Here is a 14,871-nt window from a genome sequence, read left to right as displayed (position 1 = left end):
GTATCACCCGTCGTCATTTCTGCCACCTCCAAACGGACCCCACCACCAGGGATATATTTCCCTGCCCTCCCCTATCAGCGTTCCGAAAAGACCACACCCTCAGTGACTCCCTCGTCAGGTACACACCCCCCACCAACCCAACCTCCACTCCCGGCACCTTCCCCTGCAACCGCAAGAAATGCAAAACTTGTGCCCACACCTCCCCCATTACTTCCCTCCAGGCTCCAAGGGGTCCTTCCATATCCGCCACAAATTCACCTGCATCTCCATACACATCATTTACTGCATCCGCTGCACCCGATGTGGCCTCCTCTATATTGGGGAGACAGGCCGCCTACTTGCGCAACGTTTCTGAGACACCTGGACCAACCAACCCAACCACCCCGTGTCTCAACACTTCAACTCCCCCTCCCACTCCACCATGGACATACAGGTCCTTGGACTCCTCCATCGCCAGACCATAGCAACACGAAGGCTGGAAGAAGAGCGCCTCATCTTCCGCCGAGGAACCCTCCAACCACAAGGGATAAACTCAGATTTCTCCAGTTTCCTCGTTTCCTCTCCCCCTACCTTGTCTCAGTCAAATCCCTCGACCTAAGCTGCAAACTTTTTTCCGACCCCTCCCCCCCCCACCCCCACTCTGGCCTATCACCCTCACCTTAACCGCCTTCCACCTATCACATTTCCAATGCCCCACCCCCAAGTCCCTCCTCCCTACCTTTTATCTTAGCCTGCTGGACACACGTTCCTCATTCCTGAAGAAGGGCTCATGCCCGAAATGTCGATTCTCCTGCTTCTTGGATGCTGCCTGACCTGCTGCGCCTTTCTACAGAGACTGTTAGGAGCACACTAGCGCCAGATCTACCTCCTCCTTGCTCCTTCTTTTGATTCCTGTGACATTAATGCAGTGAGCGGTGCTTACTGCACTCAGTGAGGTATTAACCATTTTACATCCATATGCAGTGATGGACATTGTGATACAGATCATAAGGAAAATTAGGAAATGGGTGAAATGCATCTTAATTTTCAGGTTGAGATCTTGGGGTGAAATATATCCCTGTTGGCTGTTTGCTGTTTTTTCCATCCACTTTAATCCAGGTGATGAGCTATTTCTGTAATCCAGCCCTTCAATAGGACATATACAATGGAATATAATAGAAATATTGGGATGTTAGAAGACATCATCGTCTTTATGCTATGATTGCTATTCTGTCTCCAAGACTGCATCTCCTGTGCACTTGTATATTTTGCGATTTTGGTGAGGGAATTACAGCACAAGGAACATTTGCAAAAAAAAAACTGAGAAACCAGGCGCCAATTTAAAAACAGCAGATTCTTAAAATTAAAGGGGTAAATTTGTATAGTGTTCTTTCCCTCCACTGTAATTTTGGTGTTTACAATATCTTTCTCGATTTTCAGGGCTTTAGAACTTCACCCTGATGAATTGTTCTTGCAGCCTTCAAGTTTGTACACTTACCTCACATTCCCAGTATATTTTAGGATTAGTTTTGCTTTGGCAGGAAAGTTGAATGGCTTTGGATTGATTCTGTTTACCTGTGATTTCTAACCCATACTAAGGAGGGCATGCCAGGAGCAGCAGCAGGTATACCTGAAGATGAGATGTCAACCTGGTGAAGCCACCCAAACAGCATAAGCAGCAATTGATAGACAGAGCTAAGCAATCCCACACCAATGGATCAGATCTAAGTTCTACAGTCCTGCCACATCCAGTCATGAATGGTGGTGGACAATTAAACATCTCACTGGAGGAGGAAGCTCCACAAATATCCCCATCCTCAATGATGGAAGAGCCCAGCACATAAGTGCAAAAGATATGGTTCAAGCTTTCACAGCAATCTTCAGCCAGAAGTTCCGAATGGATGATCCATCTCAGCCTCTTCCAGTGGTCCCCAGAACTACAAATACCAGTCTTCAGCCAACTCAGTTCACTCCATGTGATATCAAGAAAATGTTGTATACATTGGATACTGTAAAGGCTACAGGCCCTGACAACATTCTGGCAATAATACTGAAAACTTGTGCTCCAGAAACTGACATTCCCCTAGCGAAGCTGTTCCAGTACAGTTACAACATTGGTATCTACTCGACAAGTGGAAAATTGCCCAAGTATGTGCTGTACATAAAAGGCAAGACAAATCCAACCTGGCCAATTATCACCCCATCAGTCTACTCTCAAACATCAGTAAAGTGATTGAAGATATCATCAACGGTGCTATCAAGTATACCTGCTCAGCAATAAGCTTCTCATTGACGCCCAGTTTTTCTGCCAGGGCCACTCAGCTCTGCACCTCATTACAGCCATGGTCCAAACATGGACAAAAGAACTGAATTCCAGAGGTGAAGTGAGAGTAACAGCCTGATATCAAGGCTGCATTTAACCAATGTGCATCAAGGAGCCCTAGCAAAACTGGAATTATGGGTATCAGGAGGCAAATTCTCTCATGGTTAGCGTCAAAGCTGACACATTGGAAAATAGTTTTGGAGGTCAGTCATCTCAGCTCCAGGACATCTCTGCAGTAGTTCCTCCGGGTAGTGTTCTTGACCCAACCATCTTCAGCTGCTTCATCAATGTCCTTCCCTCCATCATAAAGTCAGAAGTACAGATATTTGCTGATATTGCACAATTTTCGGCACCATTCATGACTCCTCAGATACTGAAGCAGTCTATAATCAAATGTAACAAGATCTGTACAATATCCAGGCTTGGGTTGACAAGTGGCAAGTAACAAGTAACATTCACGCCACACAAATGCCAGGCTATGACCATCATGAATAAGAGACAATCCAACCACTGCCTGTTGGTATTCAACAGTGTTACCATCACTGAATTCCCCACTATCATTGAACAGAAACTCAACTGGACTCACCACACAAGCACTGTGGCTACGAGAGTAGGTCAGAAGCTAGGAATACTGCACCGAGTAACTCACTTCCTAACTCCTCAAAGCCTGTTCACCATCTACAGGGCACAAGTCACGACTGTGGTGGAATACTCCCCATTTGCCTGGATGGGTGCAGCTCCAACAACACTCAAGACGCTTGACACCATTGAGGAGAATGCAGCCTGCTGATTGGCACTGTATCCACAAGCATCCACTCTCTCCTCCACCGGCATTCAGTAGCAGCAGTGTATACTATCTTCAAGATGCACTACAGAAATTCACCAAGCATCCTCAGACAACACCTTCCAAACTCGCTTCAATCTAAAAGGACAAGGGCAGCAGATATATGGGAACTCCACCACCTTCAAGTTCCCCTCCAACCACTCACCATCCTGACTTGGAAATATATCGGTGATTCTTCACTGTCGCTAAGTCAAAATCCTGGAAATCCCTCCCTAATGGCATTGTGGGTCAGCCCACAACACGTGGGACTACAACAGTTCAAAAAAGCAGCTCACCACCACCTTCTCAAGGGCAACTATGGATGGGTAATAAAATGTTGGCCAGCCAGCAACACCCACATCCCACAAATGAATAATCTCACAAACTTATCTCTCCATTGTTATGAATGTATCTGCTTCTCATATTTTGGAGTATTGTCCCTTGTGATATTCTGATTTTTAAATTTCCTTTTTGATATCTTTGCCCTTTCCATGTCAGTTTCTCAATAGCTCATTATTTTCTGATAATATCTAAATCTTGGACTTCTATTGCAATTAATATGTCTTCAGTCTCAAACCTAGACCTCCCCAGTTCTCTAGTTAACTAGATTTTAAGGAACAGAGATGCTGAAAGTATTTTTTTTTTATCTTTATCGCATCAAACTATGCATATTTACTAGTCTTAATGCTCTGTAAGTCGGAGTGTCAGCTAATTTTCAACATCACATCCAGTGTGTTAACCTGGTGAAGCAAGATTGTGCCGTTATTTTAGGAACTGCCTGATAATCATCCTATTATTCTCAATGGGAAGTATACTAGACAGGTGCTGAAATGTGTGAGGAATCCATTCTCCTAGATTCTTGTCTGTTTGACAAAGTTGAAAGGAGTCCCCGTTGATCTTAACTGCAGTCTTTGAGAAAATAGTGACAACCATACATTCAAAGAAGCATATGACAAACAAAATACCTGATTTAACAGTAGATTTAAAAGCTATTTTCTAGGGTAGAATTATTTTTAGAATTTTAATTTCTTGTGCCATTTCATTACTAAATTCAAATAGCTCTGTAAAGAAAACCGTATAGTTGAGTATATTGGTGAATGTCACTATTTAACATAACTGGATTAAATGATACAAGCAAAATAAAAGAATTTGACAGTTTGTAACAGATCCTATGACTGTGATATTAAGACAAATGTGGCTTCTATAGTACTTAAAATATCTACTATACGGTGCATTGTTGAGATCTTTGGAAATATCTAGTTATAACTGTAATTAGCAGTTACTAGACTACTACTAAAATTGTCATAATAAATTTATTTCTTTCAGTATTTAATTTTTCCATTACTTGTACCATTGCTCATTCAGTCGCCTGCTTGCTTACTTTTCCTGTCTCTTTCACTCATGCATGACAGCACGACGACTTTGGCCTAAACCACCGTCCACACCTCTACCCATAAAATCGTCGCAAAACATTCTTAGTCAGAGAATCAGAGGCATGCCTAAACAAATACAAAGTACTGTTACAGCTTTTTTATTTTGTTTGGTTTTATTTTAGTGACTTGTTGCATTTAAACAATCTTTTATTTTCCTTGCCTTGGTTATATTAAGTTTGTTACAGAAATATATGGTCTGCTGAAAATTAATTAGAAAATTGCTGTTTATTATGATTTTTAAATTTCACTACAGATCCTAGAAAGTAATACTCTTGCCTTCTTTGAGCATTTGGTGTACACAACATTCATAAACATAAATGTCAGCACAAACTAACAGTGTTGCTGCACAACATATTGCATGATGACTTTAAGTTCTTTGAGTAAACAGTGTTGTACAATAATATCTTTTTGACAGCTGACAGTGTTCCAATTAGATCTTTCCTTCGGTGTTCTCAAACTTTGTTTTAAATGGCACCTTTTTACCCAAGGTTCGTTTGAAATTGTTGCCAATTTGTTTTGTGAAGCCCACCATTCAAATTTCCCAAAAGTCTATCTTTTTGTAGATCTATTGGACATTACAAAATCAGAACATGAACCTGAATCTGCTTAGACTCTTAGTTGGAACATTGTACTGGAATAAATTATATAGTATACATTATTGATTTTTTTAAAAATGAAATTGTTTTGTTAAGTATGTATCAGGTTAAGTTCTTGAAAGATAAACATATAAAATATAGAAATTGCTTATTAAGTGAAGGGGAGCTTGTCTTGAGAAAAAATGTTGTTTATATTGTGTTACTCATTTTTAATACTATCCACCACAGAAAATGTAGGACAGTTAGTTACTCCTGCCAAAAAACTGGAAGATACAATCCGGCTTGCTGAACTGGTTATTGAGGTGCTGCAACAAAATGAAGAGCACCATGCAGAGGTGAGTGTTGGCTCTGGTGGCCTGCAGACTATTTTATACGGTTTAAAGGCATTTTAAAGATTTTGGCTCCTAATGAAAAAGATTAGTTTAATAATCTCTTGATGGTTCTCACCCCAATCATTTTATATATCTTTGTTTACCTGGGAGGTCGATTTATTCTAGTTGTTGTGGTAACAACATTATAAATTGGGCTACAGCATGTCTGCTTGAGGGATAGTTCCCACAAAATTATTTGGCTAATATTTTAGGATGCTTTTGCAATCTGTCAGATAGCTTGGTGGCTCAGCAGTCAGCACTGTTGCCTCACAGTGCCAGGGATCCAGGTTCGATTCCAACTTCTAACGAAGGTCTGTGTGGAGTTTGCATATTTTGGAAAGTCAAATTAAAGGAGGAGTTTCATGGTGAATGGGAGGGCCTTAAGGAGTGTTGTGTGGAACAGTGGGACCTTGAAGTTCAGGTGCATGGTTCTCTGAAAGTGGGGTCACAGGTAGATAATGCAATGAAGAAGGCTTTTGGCACAATGGCCATCATCTGTCAGGGCGGTAAAAACAATGACTGCAGATGCTGGAAACCAGATTCTTGCCTGTCCTCGGATGCTGCCTGAATTGCTGTGCTCTTCCAGCACCACTGATCCAGAATCATCTGTCAGGGCACTGAGTATGGAAGTTGGGAAGATATGTTGCAGTTATACAGGATGTTGGTGAGGCCAGACTTGGAGTATTGTGTTCAGTTCTGGTCGCCTTGCTATACGAAAAATGTTATTAAACTGGAAAGAATGCAGAAGAAATTCACAAGGATGTTATCAGGACTTAACGGTCTAAGTTATGGGGATAGGTTGGACAAGCTAGGACTTTTTTCTTTCGAGCATAGGAAACTGATTAGGATCTTATAGAAGTGTATAAGATCATGAGAGGTGTGGATAGGGTGAGTGCACTCAGTTTTTTTCCCAGGGGTAGGGAATCAACAGGGCATCAGTTTGAGGTTAGAGGGGAAAGAATAAAAGGGAACCTGAGGGGCAACTTTTTTATACAGAGGGTGTTATGTATATGGAATGAGCTGCCAGCAAAAGTGGTTGAGGTGGGTACATTAACAACATTTAAAAGGCATTTAGATAAACACATGGATAGGAAAGGTTTACAGGGATAAGGGCCAAGAGCAGGAAAATTGGATTAGTGTTGATGGACAGTTTTTGGTCAGCATGGACCAGTTTGGGTCAAAGGGCCTGTTTCAGTGCTGTAGGACTCTATTCTTGCCCTGTCTCCATGGGTTTCCTCTGCAGACTCCAGTTTCCTTCCACAGTCCAAAGATGTGCAGGTTAGGTGGATTAGCCGTGGGAAATGCAGGTATACAGGGATATGGTAGGGGGGTGGATCTGGGTGGGATGCCCTTCAGGGGGTTGGTGTAGACTCAATGGGCCAAATGGCCTGCTTTCAAACTGTAGGTATTCTATGATTCTCAAAATAACAAACATCTTTCTGCTGGCTTATGTTGCTAAAATATAATTACCAGATGAAACCTTACCTCTTGGAAGTTCTTCAATGAATCAATGGTTTAATAGGTACAAATTCCATTTCTTCCAACAAATCTTGTGCAATTTATATATCATCCGATTTATTTAATCTCCCCAGAGCAAATGAATCACCATGGTACAAATTCTGAGATGATAAAACTCTGAAATGTTTTGCAATCTTTTCTTTATGTGGTCTTCTCAGCATGGCTAGCTTTTAAGTGCTGGAATAATGATGAAGAAGCTTCAGTTGAAAAGTACACTATTTAAGTTCTTCAAAAACAACAGGTTCGAGAAGGCTACAACACATAGAGATTCAGCTGCTTGGTGCACATTACTATCAGCCCTGGATTTGACTATTTTGAGCATGCCTCAAACTCTCAGTCCTCTGCCATTGTCCCATTTCTGCTTTGAAATTTCTCAGAGCTTTGAAGTTTTTAATAATATTTTCTTCAAAGATGACTGGTGATATAATTTAGGAATAGAACACAATTAGATCCCAATCACCTTAGTAGGTTAATACAGTTGAGGGGCAATTTCAAAATCAACTACTTGCGAAATTTGTTGGGATTCAATGTTGGAAAATCAGGACTATGATAATGTAGCTCTGTTACCAATGCATGTTCCCTTCAAGATTAGCTTCACTTTTCGAAGCTCACAATCAATCCTGGGATAATTTGCCTATGTGCATTATGAAAGCAAAAGCAGTAAATGCTAGGTAATTCAATAATTCAAAATAGAAAAACGTATGTTTCAGTAAAATCTTTCTCTTTAACAAACTGATGTGCATGGTAATGGAATATACTGTCTTACTCAAACTGTGTGAGTACCTGCAAATTCATAGATTCTGTATGCTTACATTGATTTCTGTAGAAGTAGGTAGATTTAATTCTACCAGACTGAAACTTGTAGTCGGTATATTTGCCCTCAAGAATAATTATTATGTCTGAACATTTTCCATTGATTAAAGTTTTTTTGTTTCATCTGTGAAATTTATTTTGATATTTTTGAAAGAATTACAATCAGTAAATTGCACAAAATTGCCTCCTTCCTTTTTACCCAGACATCAAACCTTTGTTATATCATTGTTAAGTATCTTTTGATTTTAAATATTTCTGAATGTTGCTTTATTTTCATGTGTGAGTGTATTTTGCTGTTTATTTATGCATTGTTGGATTACATTTAATTTTATATGAGAGGGTATACAAGTTAACCTAAAGAAAAATTGTGAAACTGGAGTATTGAATCCATAGTGCCTTTATTATATGGTATAAAGATAATGCAGCAGTCCCAACTAATGCTTGATTTGCATATTCAAATTTCCTCCCTACTGTTCAATCAATATTGGATTACTACAGGGAAAAGAGGTATGTGACTAATCTGAATGAAGTGAGTCACCTCCCCATGTGTCTCGTGCATGTCCTAAAGATATCATCTTTCCTAATGGGAGTTTACCTGGGTCTTCCTTGCTCCTAATCTTTTTTTCCCAAGTAATCTCCTGCCAACTGCTCACACAGTGCTTGTAAAACTGTTATTTGCAATGAGTAACAGGTATAGATTGCTTGGGCTGGCTAAACAGCCTCTGCATGTACTTAATGGATGCTATGCCAAGCACTGGAGTTGCAACCTACCACCATTCTTAACCCTTTAGAAACTTCCCTGAATCTACTATATTTGCCTGCATAGATTTGATGCCTTTGATTTTATAATAAGGAATGATGCATCAGTTCATGTGCAACTGATTATGCTAAATATTAGTTCTCAAGTATAGAAACATTATGATGAATCAGTTGTTTAGAACTTTTTAAAAAAATGTTTTTGCTATTTCTATAAATATGATATGGATGATGAGTCATGCATTCCACCATGTTGTTGCAAGATTATGTAGTTTACTGAAAAAAAAAGAGTTTGACAAAGTGATACATGAAGTAAACTAATAAATTGTAAGAACTAGTGGATAAAATTGCCTGGAATGCAAGCAGCTTTATTATTAGTGTATGAATAGGTTACTTATACCATTAAAGTACTGTACATAGGATCTTTATGCAAATTCCACTCCCATAGAAAACTAGCCTGCTAATATTCACTGTGCAGACTTACTGTTAAACAATGAACATTTAGTCGTGAACGTTATCACTTGGGTGAAGTACTGAAAACTGCCAGTAGATGTAGAACTGAACCTCAAAAACAATTAGTACCATCAGAGAGCTGAGAGGCAAGGGAAGAAAACATGTGGCAAGATTTCCAATAAAAGGGCATATGATAATTGTTGCATATATTTTATCATAATATTCATTTACTTTTGTCTTGATTTTAATGCAACAATTACCAAATACAAATTGCGTAAATTTTATCATAATATTTATTTATTTTTGTCATTTTTTAATGCAATTTGTATATTTAAAATCAATACAGCACCACATATGACATTAATACATATAAACTAAATTTCTAAACTGCATATAGCTGAATGGTACTCCCCACCTGTCATGCAACTTACTGTAGTGACCATTGCAATGGTATCCTAAAACAACAACTGATTTTTCAGACCAAAGTTGGCTCGTGATTGTTTCAATTTTCAATTTGGGTCAGTAAACAACGAACATAAACAGAGCATACAATGGTGGTTCCTGGGCACACTGTAGAGAAAGAGGTCATAGAAGGCGTGATCAATAACTATGATGTGATGTACTAGGAAACCCAATGGAATCAAAGGTTGACAAGTCCTGTGGACCTGAAGGCCTGTATCCTCGGGTTTTAAACAAAGTGGTTGCAGAGATAGTGGATGAATTGGTATAAACATCCAGAATTCTTAAGGTTCTCACTGGTTAATTTCTCTTTATCTGAAGACAGTGGTATAGGTTCAGAATTCACCTTTGAGAACCTTCTGCTTAAGGTGATGAGATTTTTCCAGTACTACTACAATTTGAAACCTTGGTAAGAGGAACTTCAGGAAAAAAATAGATAGAGAGGGCAAAAGCTCTCTGTTTCTAAACCATACTTCACACCCACAAACGGAGTCATGTGACTTCACTCTGAAAGTTTTGTAATCTTAGTATCTCCCATTCTAGCAGCTGTTCTTTGAAAATGTAACATTGCTACTGCAACCAGTATCCTTTTCTTTTGCAAAATGTTCTTCTTAACAAATTCAAGATATATATTATACTTTGAATAACTCCTCCCCATAATGGAAATATAATCGAATGAGTAGCAAACAGTGACATCATATTTACAACAGAAATCCTTCCATGTAATCTTTCAAAAAGTGTAATATAATGTAACTTAACACTGAACTATCATTTAGAATATTTTCTACATATACACTTTATTACTACTGTCAGAGCTCATACTGGCTTAGACCATTCTCTTAATGGTGGTTGCGTGTAAAACCAGCTCTAACATTCAAATATCTCCTACAATTTCCTACAAACTAGTTTACAGAATTCCTGGATATGAATGGTTTTTGACCAAAATAATTCCAGGGACTCAACTGAACAGCCTTTACTTTTTAAAATCAAATTACTTGTTTCCTTCTGGTTTACACTCTTTTTGAGTGCAAGATCAAGAATCCAAAGTCAGGTCCTGTTATAAGTCCAGACCCCACATGGCATGTTCCAGATTCATCCCGCTATGTTTTACTGGCCTGCCATCAAGCTAAGGACCATGGGCTGACTCATGAAACTATTGGCCTGTAAGAAAGCCACTAGTAATGGCACATCAACAACCCCACTATTCAAGTAGAAGTTACACATTCATAATGTAATGAGAGGGGAACTTCAAAATGGAAGTGTCCTCTGAGCAAAAATGAGCATTTTTCATGTTTAAAAGTGCCAGAAGCATCATCATGGAGGAGGATCACACCAGTGACTGGAGCTGTGTCCCTGCAGCCATGGGTGTTCCAGGTGGGAGTCCCTCATGGACTGCAATGTAAGACCCTCCTTTCTTGTCATGACCCTGCCAGTGGTTGCCAGGTTGTAGTTCAGGCTAATAAAACTTACCCATGTTGCCAACTGGAAATCCCAGTGGGCTAGGAAATGGATCTTTAATTGGCTTTAATTTCTCTCAGCTGGTTACCCATATCTTAAAGACAGAAACCTGTTGCAACCCTGAGATAGCTTGGGATTACAATCCTAACAGAGAGCCAGCTAAACTTGTGCATTCATCAACCACTGATCCTGAGCCTGATCTGCTTTTAAAATTCAGCCCAGTCCTTAAGCTGTCATACAAGACTCTAGTGCATCTATCTGATAGGGTGTGATTAAATTTAATGGGACTGCCTCCAGATCAAAATTAAACAACAGAGCTGAAAATGAGTTGCTGGAAAAGCACAGCAGGTCAGGCAGCATCCAAGGAACAGGAGAATCGATGTTTCAGGCGACTGAGACAAGGTGGGGGGAGGGGAAATGAGGAAACTGGAGAAATCTGAGTTCATCACTTCTGGTTGGAGGTTCCTAGGCGGAAGATGAGGCACTCTTCCTCCAGCCGTCGTGTTGCTATGGTCTGGCGATGGAGGAGTCCAAGGACCTGCATGTCCTTGGTGGAGTGGGAGGGGGAGTTGAAGTGTTGAGCCAGATGAGGCGCTCTTCCTCCAGCCATCGTGTTACTATGGTCTGGTGATGGAGGAATTCCAAGGACCTGCATGTTCTTGGTGGAGTTCCAAGGACCTGCATGTTCTTGGTGGAGTTCCAAGGACCTGCATGTCCTTGGTGGAGTTCCAAGGACCTGCATGTCCTTGGTGGAATTCCAAGGACCTGCATGTCCTTGGTGGAGAAAATTAAACAACAACCTACAACAAACCTGGGATGGTGGTTGCATTTTGGAAATGACACTGGAAAGGTAATCCAGAGACCCATGCTAATGTTCTGGCACATGGGTTCAAATCCCACCATAGCAACTAGTAGAATTTCAACTCCATCAATAAAATCAGGAGTTGAAAGCTAGTCTTAGTAGCGGTGACTTTACACTATCATTGATAAAACCGATCTGGTTCACTAAGAATGCAGATGTCCTTCCCTAAAGGACATCTACATCCAATCTGTTCTGATCTATTTTGTGACTCCAGTTCCACAGCAATGTGTTGCACTCATAAAAGCCTTCAGTTCAAGGGTAATTAGGAGTCAGCAATAAAGGTTGATCTTTCCAGTGGCATCACATGAATGAATAAATTAATCCTATCTCAGAATGTCAAGGTCTACGTGCCTTTTGTATGTCCGCTTTACAAGTTGCCAAGTTATGTCACCTATTACATTCTGATCTACAATGTCAAGAAATTGGAAGGACCATAGTCATTGCATCATTAAATGATTCTTCCAAACTCCATAGGCAACATAGGCGAGAATATTGTTAATTCCTCTATGAAATGAATAACTGTTTGCTAAGGTGAAGCAGCTCTGAGTTGGAGACAGAACTGGAAAAGCCTGATGATCATCTGGCAAGCTTGCTACGATTCTCTGTTGTCTTATTTAGGACCTATGTAGCCATCAACTCCACTGTATGGATTAACAGAACTTACACTTTATGAAGGTCTTTTCTCATTTTGAAATATAATGTGTAACTGAGTAGGTAAATCTCAGGGAACTCAGACTGGTTTCATATCCTGCCTACCTCAAGTCCGAAAGAAAAAAATCCAAAGTAGGTGAAATCCATTGCTACCACACTTCTTAAATGATATCCCAATCTGTGTAATCCAACAGTGATGAAATCATTTAGTAAGAGCCCAAGATCACAGTCAGACTTCTGATGAAAGGAAATGTTTCTGAAATTCTGGGTTGAATTTTACATGGGGATGTACTTGTTACACCCCAACCCCACCTCCTCTGAAGACATAGCCACAGGAAACCATAAAACCCCATTACTCTTTCCCTCTATTCATGGATGCTCATGACCTGCTGAGTATTTACAGTGTTTTCTCTTTTCATCTCAGATTTCTAGTATCCATGGTTTTTTTTGTTGTTTCGAATGACTTGCTTCTCACTTGGGGAAGATGCATGCTCAGCAGAGTGATAAATAGCACATAATTGGCCTAGAACATTATGGTTATCCCCTGCAATGATTATTTATTTCCAGTTTTACTCACAGTTTAACTTCTTGAAGTGGTTACCCAATTATAGTAAATTCATTTTTTGTTTTAAATCGGCATTATTTATAGTTTATGGGCCAGAACCAAAAAGTAAGCATAAAAGCTGTTGTCAATAACCCTTCACTAATTTCTTTCATGGAAAGCAATCTGCTACCCCTATTATTCTGCTGTACATGTGACGCCAGTACCATTCTAGATGGTTAACTTAATGCTGTTAAGGTAACAAGGAATGGGTAATAAATGCTGCCTTGTTTGTTTTAACAACATTATAAGAGAAATAAAATGTATATAAATTTTAACATTGTATTCATGACTTGTAACTCAAGGCCAGATGCACTGTAGAAACAGTGTACACTTGTTTAAACAACATAAGATTTGACCTTTTTCTTCTCCCGAGGTACCCATTATATCAGAGAGGCAGCATCTTCAAGGTCTGTATCTGAAAGATCTTATTGTAAATTGTGTTGTTTAGGATTCCTCAGAGAATAAAGCTCTTGTAGATGATACACAAAGCTACAGTTTGGACATACTGTCACAAGGTAGTAAGATGCAGGTTTGTGACTGCGAATGCCCACCTGCTGAGTTTCTGGTATTGGCTGTGCTGTCAGAGGAAGGCATCAAGCAGCGTTCAGGAGCTCTCCCACAGGGAATGAAAGAGGGAACTCAGATCAGAGGATAAGTCACTAAATATTAAACAAAGTGCATTGGCAAAGGGCTGGGAATATACCACCTGTCCACCATTGCTATGTAACCTTGGGGGGAGCTGGCGAACAGAGGAGAGAGAAGCATAAATAACAAGAAAAATATGTACATACTTCTGCCTGTGTGCCTCTGTTTAATTAGAACATTTTACTTCCCAGGAATCAATCTAATTCTATTCCAACTTCTAAATTATTTCACTTTTAAAACTTTGACTATTACATTAACCTGAGCATCAAAGTTCATGGAACAAAAGCTGAAAGTGTGCTGAAGGCTGAATATTTATCAAAAATTCCTGATTGAAATGGAATAAGTAAATTTATTATCTCAGTGCAAAAATAGATTTCCCAGTGCCTTAGTTTATTCCTATCAGAAGAAGAAGGCCTCAATGTTTTCTTGAGTAACTCTTACTCCAAGTTCATTCTTTACATAATAGACAAGCAGGAAGCTGGAAGAATACAACAAGTGAGGCAGCATCAGGAGGTGGAAAAGTCAACATTGCGGGTGGAACCCTTCTTCAGAACTTTACATCCTTCATGCGAAGCCCACCTTCAGTTCCTTGGCCAAACAAACCTTCCTTCCTGGCCCTCATGTTAGCTGATATTCTCAATGTTTTTCTCTCCTCAAATGCACCTGTCCTCCCTTTCAAATCTGCTGACATCCTCTCTCTCCTCAAAGAACACACCCTTGTTCTCCATCCTTGCTCATTAACAGCGTATTTCAATTTTCACATTCCTTTCTGAAGTCCTTGAATGCATTGTCATCTCTCAGATTTGTGTCCATCTTTCTTGGAGTTCCATGTTTGAACCCGTCCACAATACAGAAATGAACTTTTTTCCAAAATCAAACATGATATCCTTTGTGACAAAGGTAAATCTATCCCTCTCCATCCTTGCTCATTACCAGCGTATTTCAATTTTCACATTCCTTTCTGAAGTCCTTGAATGCATTGTCATCTCTCAAATTTGTGTCCATCTTTCTTGGAGTTCCATGTTTGAACCCGTCCACAATACAGAAATGAACTTTTTTCCAAAATCAAACATGATATCCTTTGTGACAAAGGTAAATCTATCCCTCCTCATCTTTCTTGACGTTTT

The 14,871-nt window shown here is 39.7% G+C and overlaps 1 protein-coding gene across 29 annotated transcripts in view; it reads left to right on the top strand.

Moving 5' to 3' along the window:
- The window catches only part of cadpsa (Ca2+-dependent activator protein for secretion a), a 585,960-nt gene that overhangs the window by 432,911 nt on the left and 138,178 nt on the right, over positions 1-14,871 (top strand). For 11 of the 29 annotated variants that reach the window (XM_043708231.1, XM_043708229.1, XM_043708252.1 and 8 more), the window contains 2 exons: positions 5,383-5,489; positions 8,355-8,363. In XM_043708231.1, the coding sequence (XP_043564166.1) occupies positions 5,383-5,489; positions 8,355-8,363 (116 nt within the window). Of the gene's footprint in view, positions 1-4,537; positions 4,640-5,382; positions 5,490-8,354; positions 8,364-14,871 lie in introns of all 29 variants that reach the window. The other 18 variants (XM_043708232.1, XM_043708230.1, XM_043708225.1 and 15 more) reach the window with 3 other exon arrangements.

The sequence above is a fragment of the Chiloscyllium plagiosum genome, chromosome 18 (assembly GCF_004010195.1).
Source record: "Chiloscyllium plagiosum isolate BGI_BamShark_2017 chromosome 18, ASM401019v2, whole genome shotgun sequence".
NCBI lineage: Eukaryota > Metazoa > Chordata > Chondrichthyes > Orectolobiformes > Hemiscylliidae > Chiloscyllium > Chiloscyllium plagiosum.
This window is presented reverse-complemented; position numbering and strand designations above follow the sequence as displayed.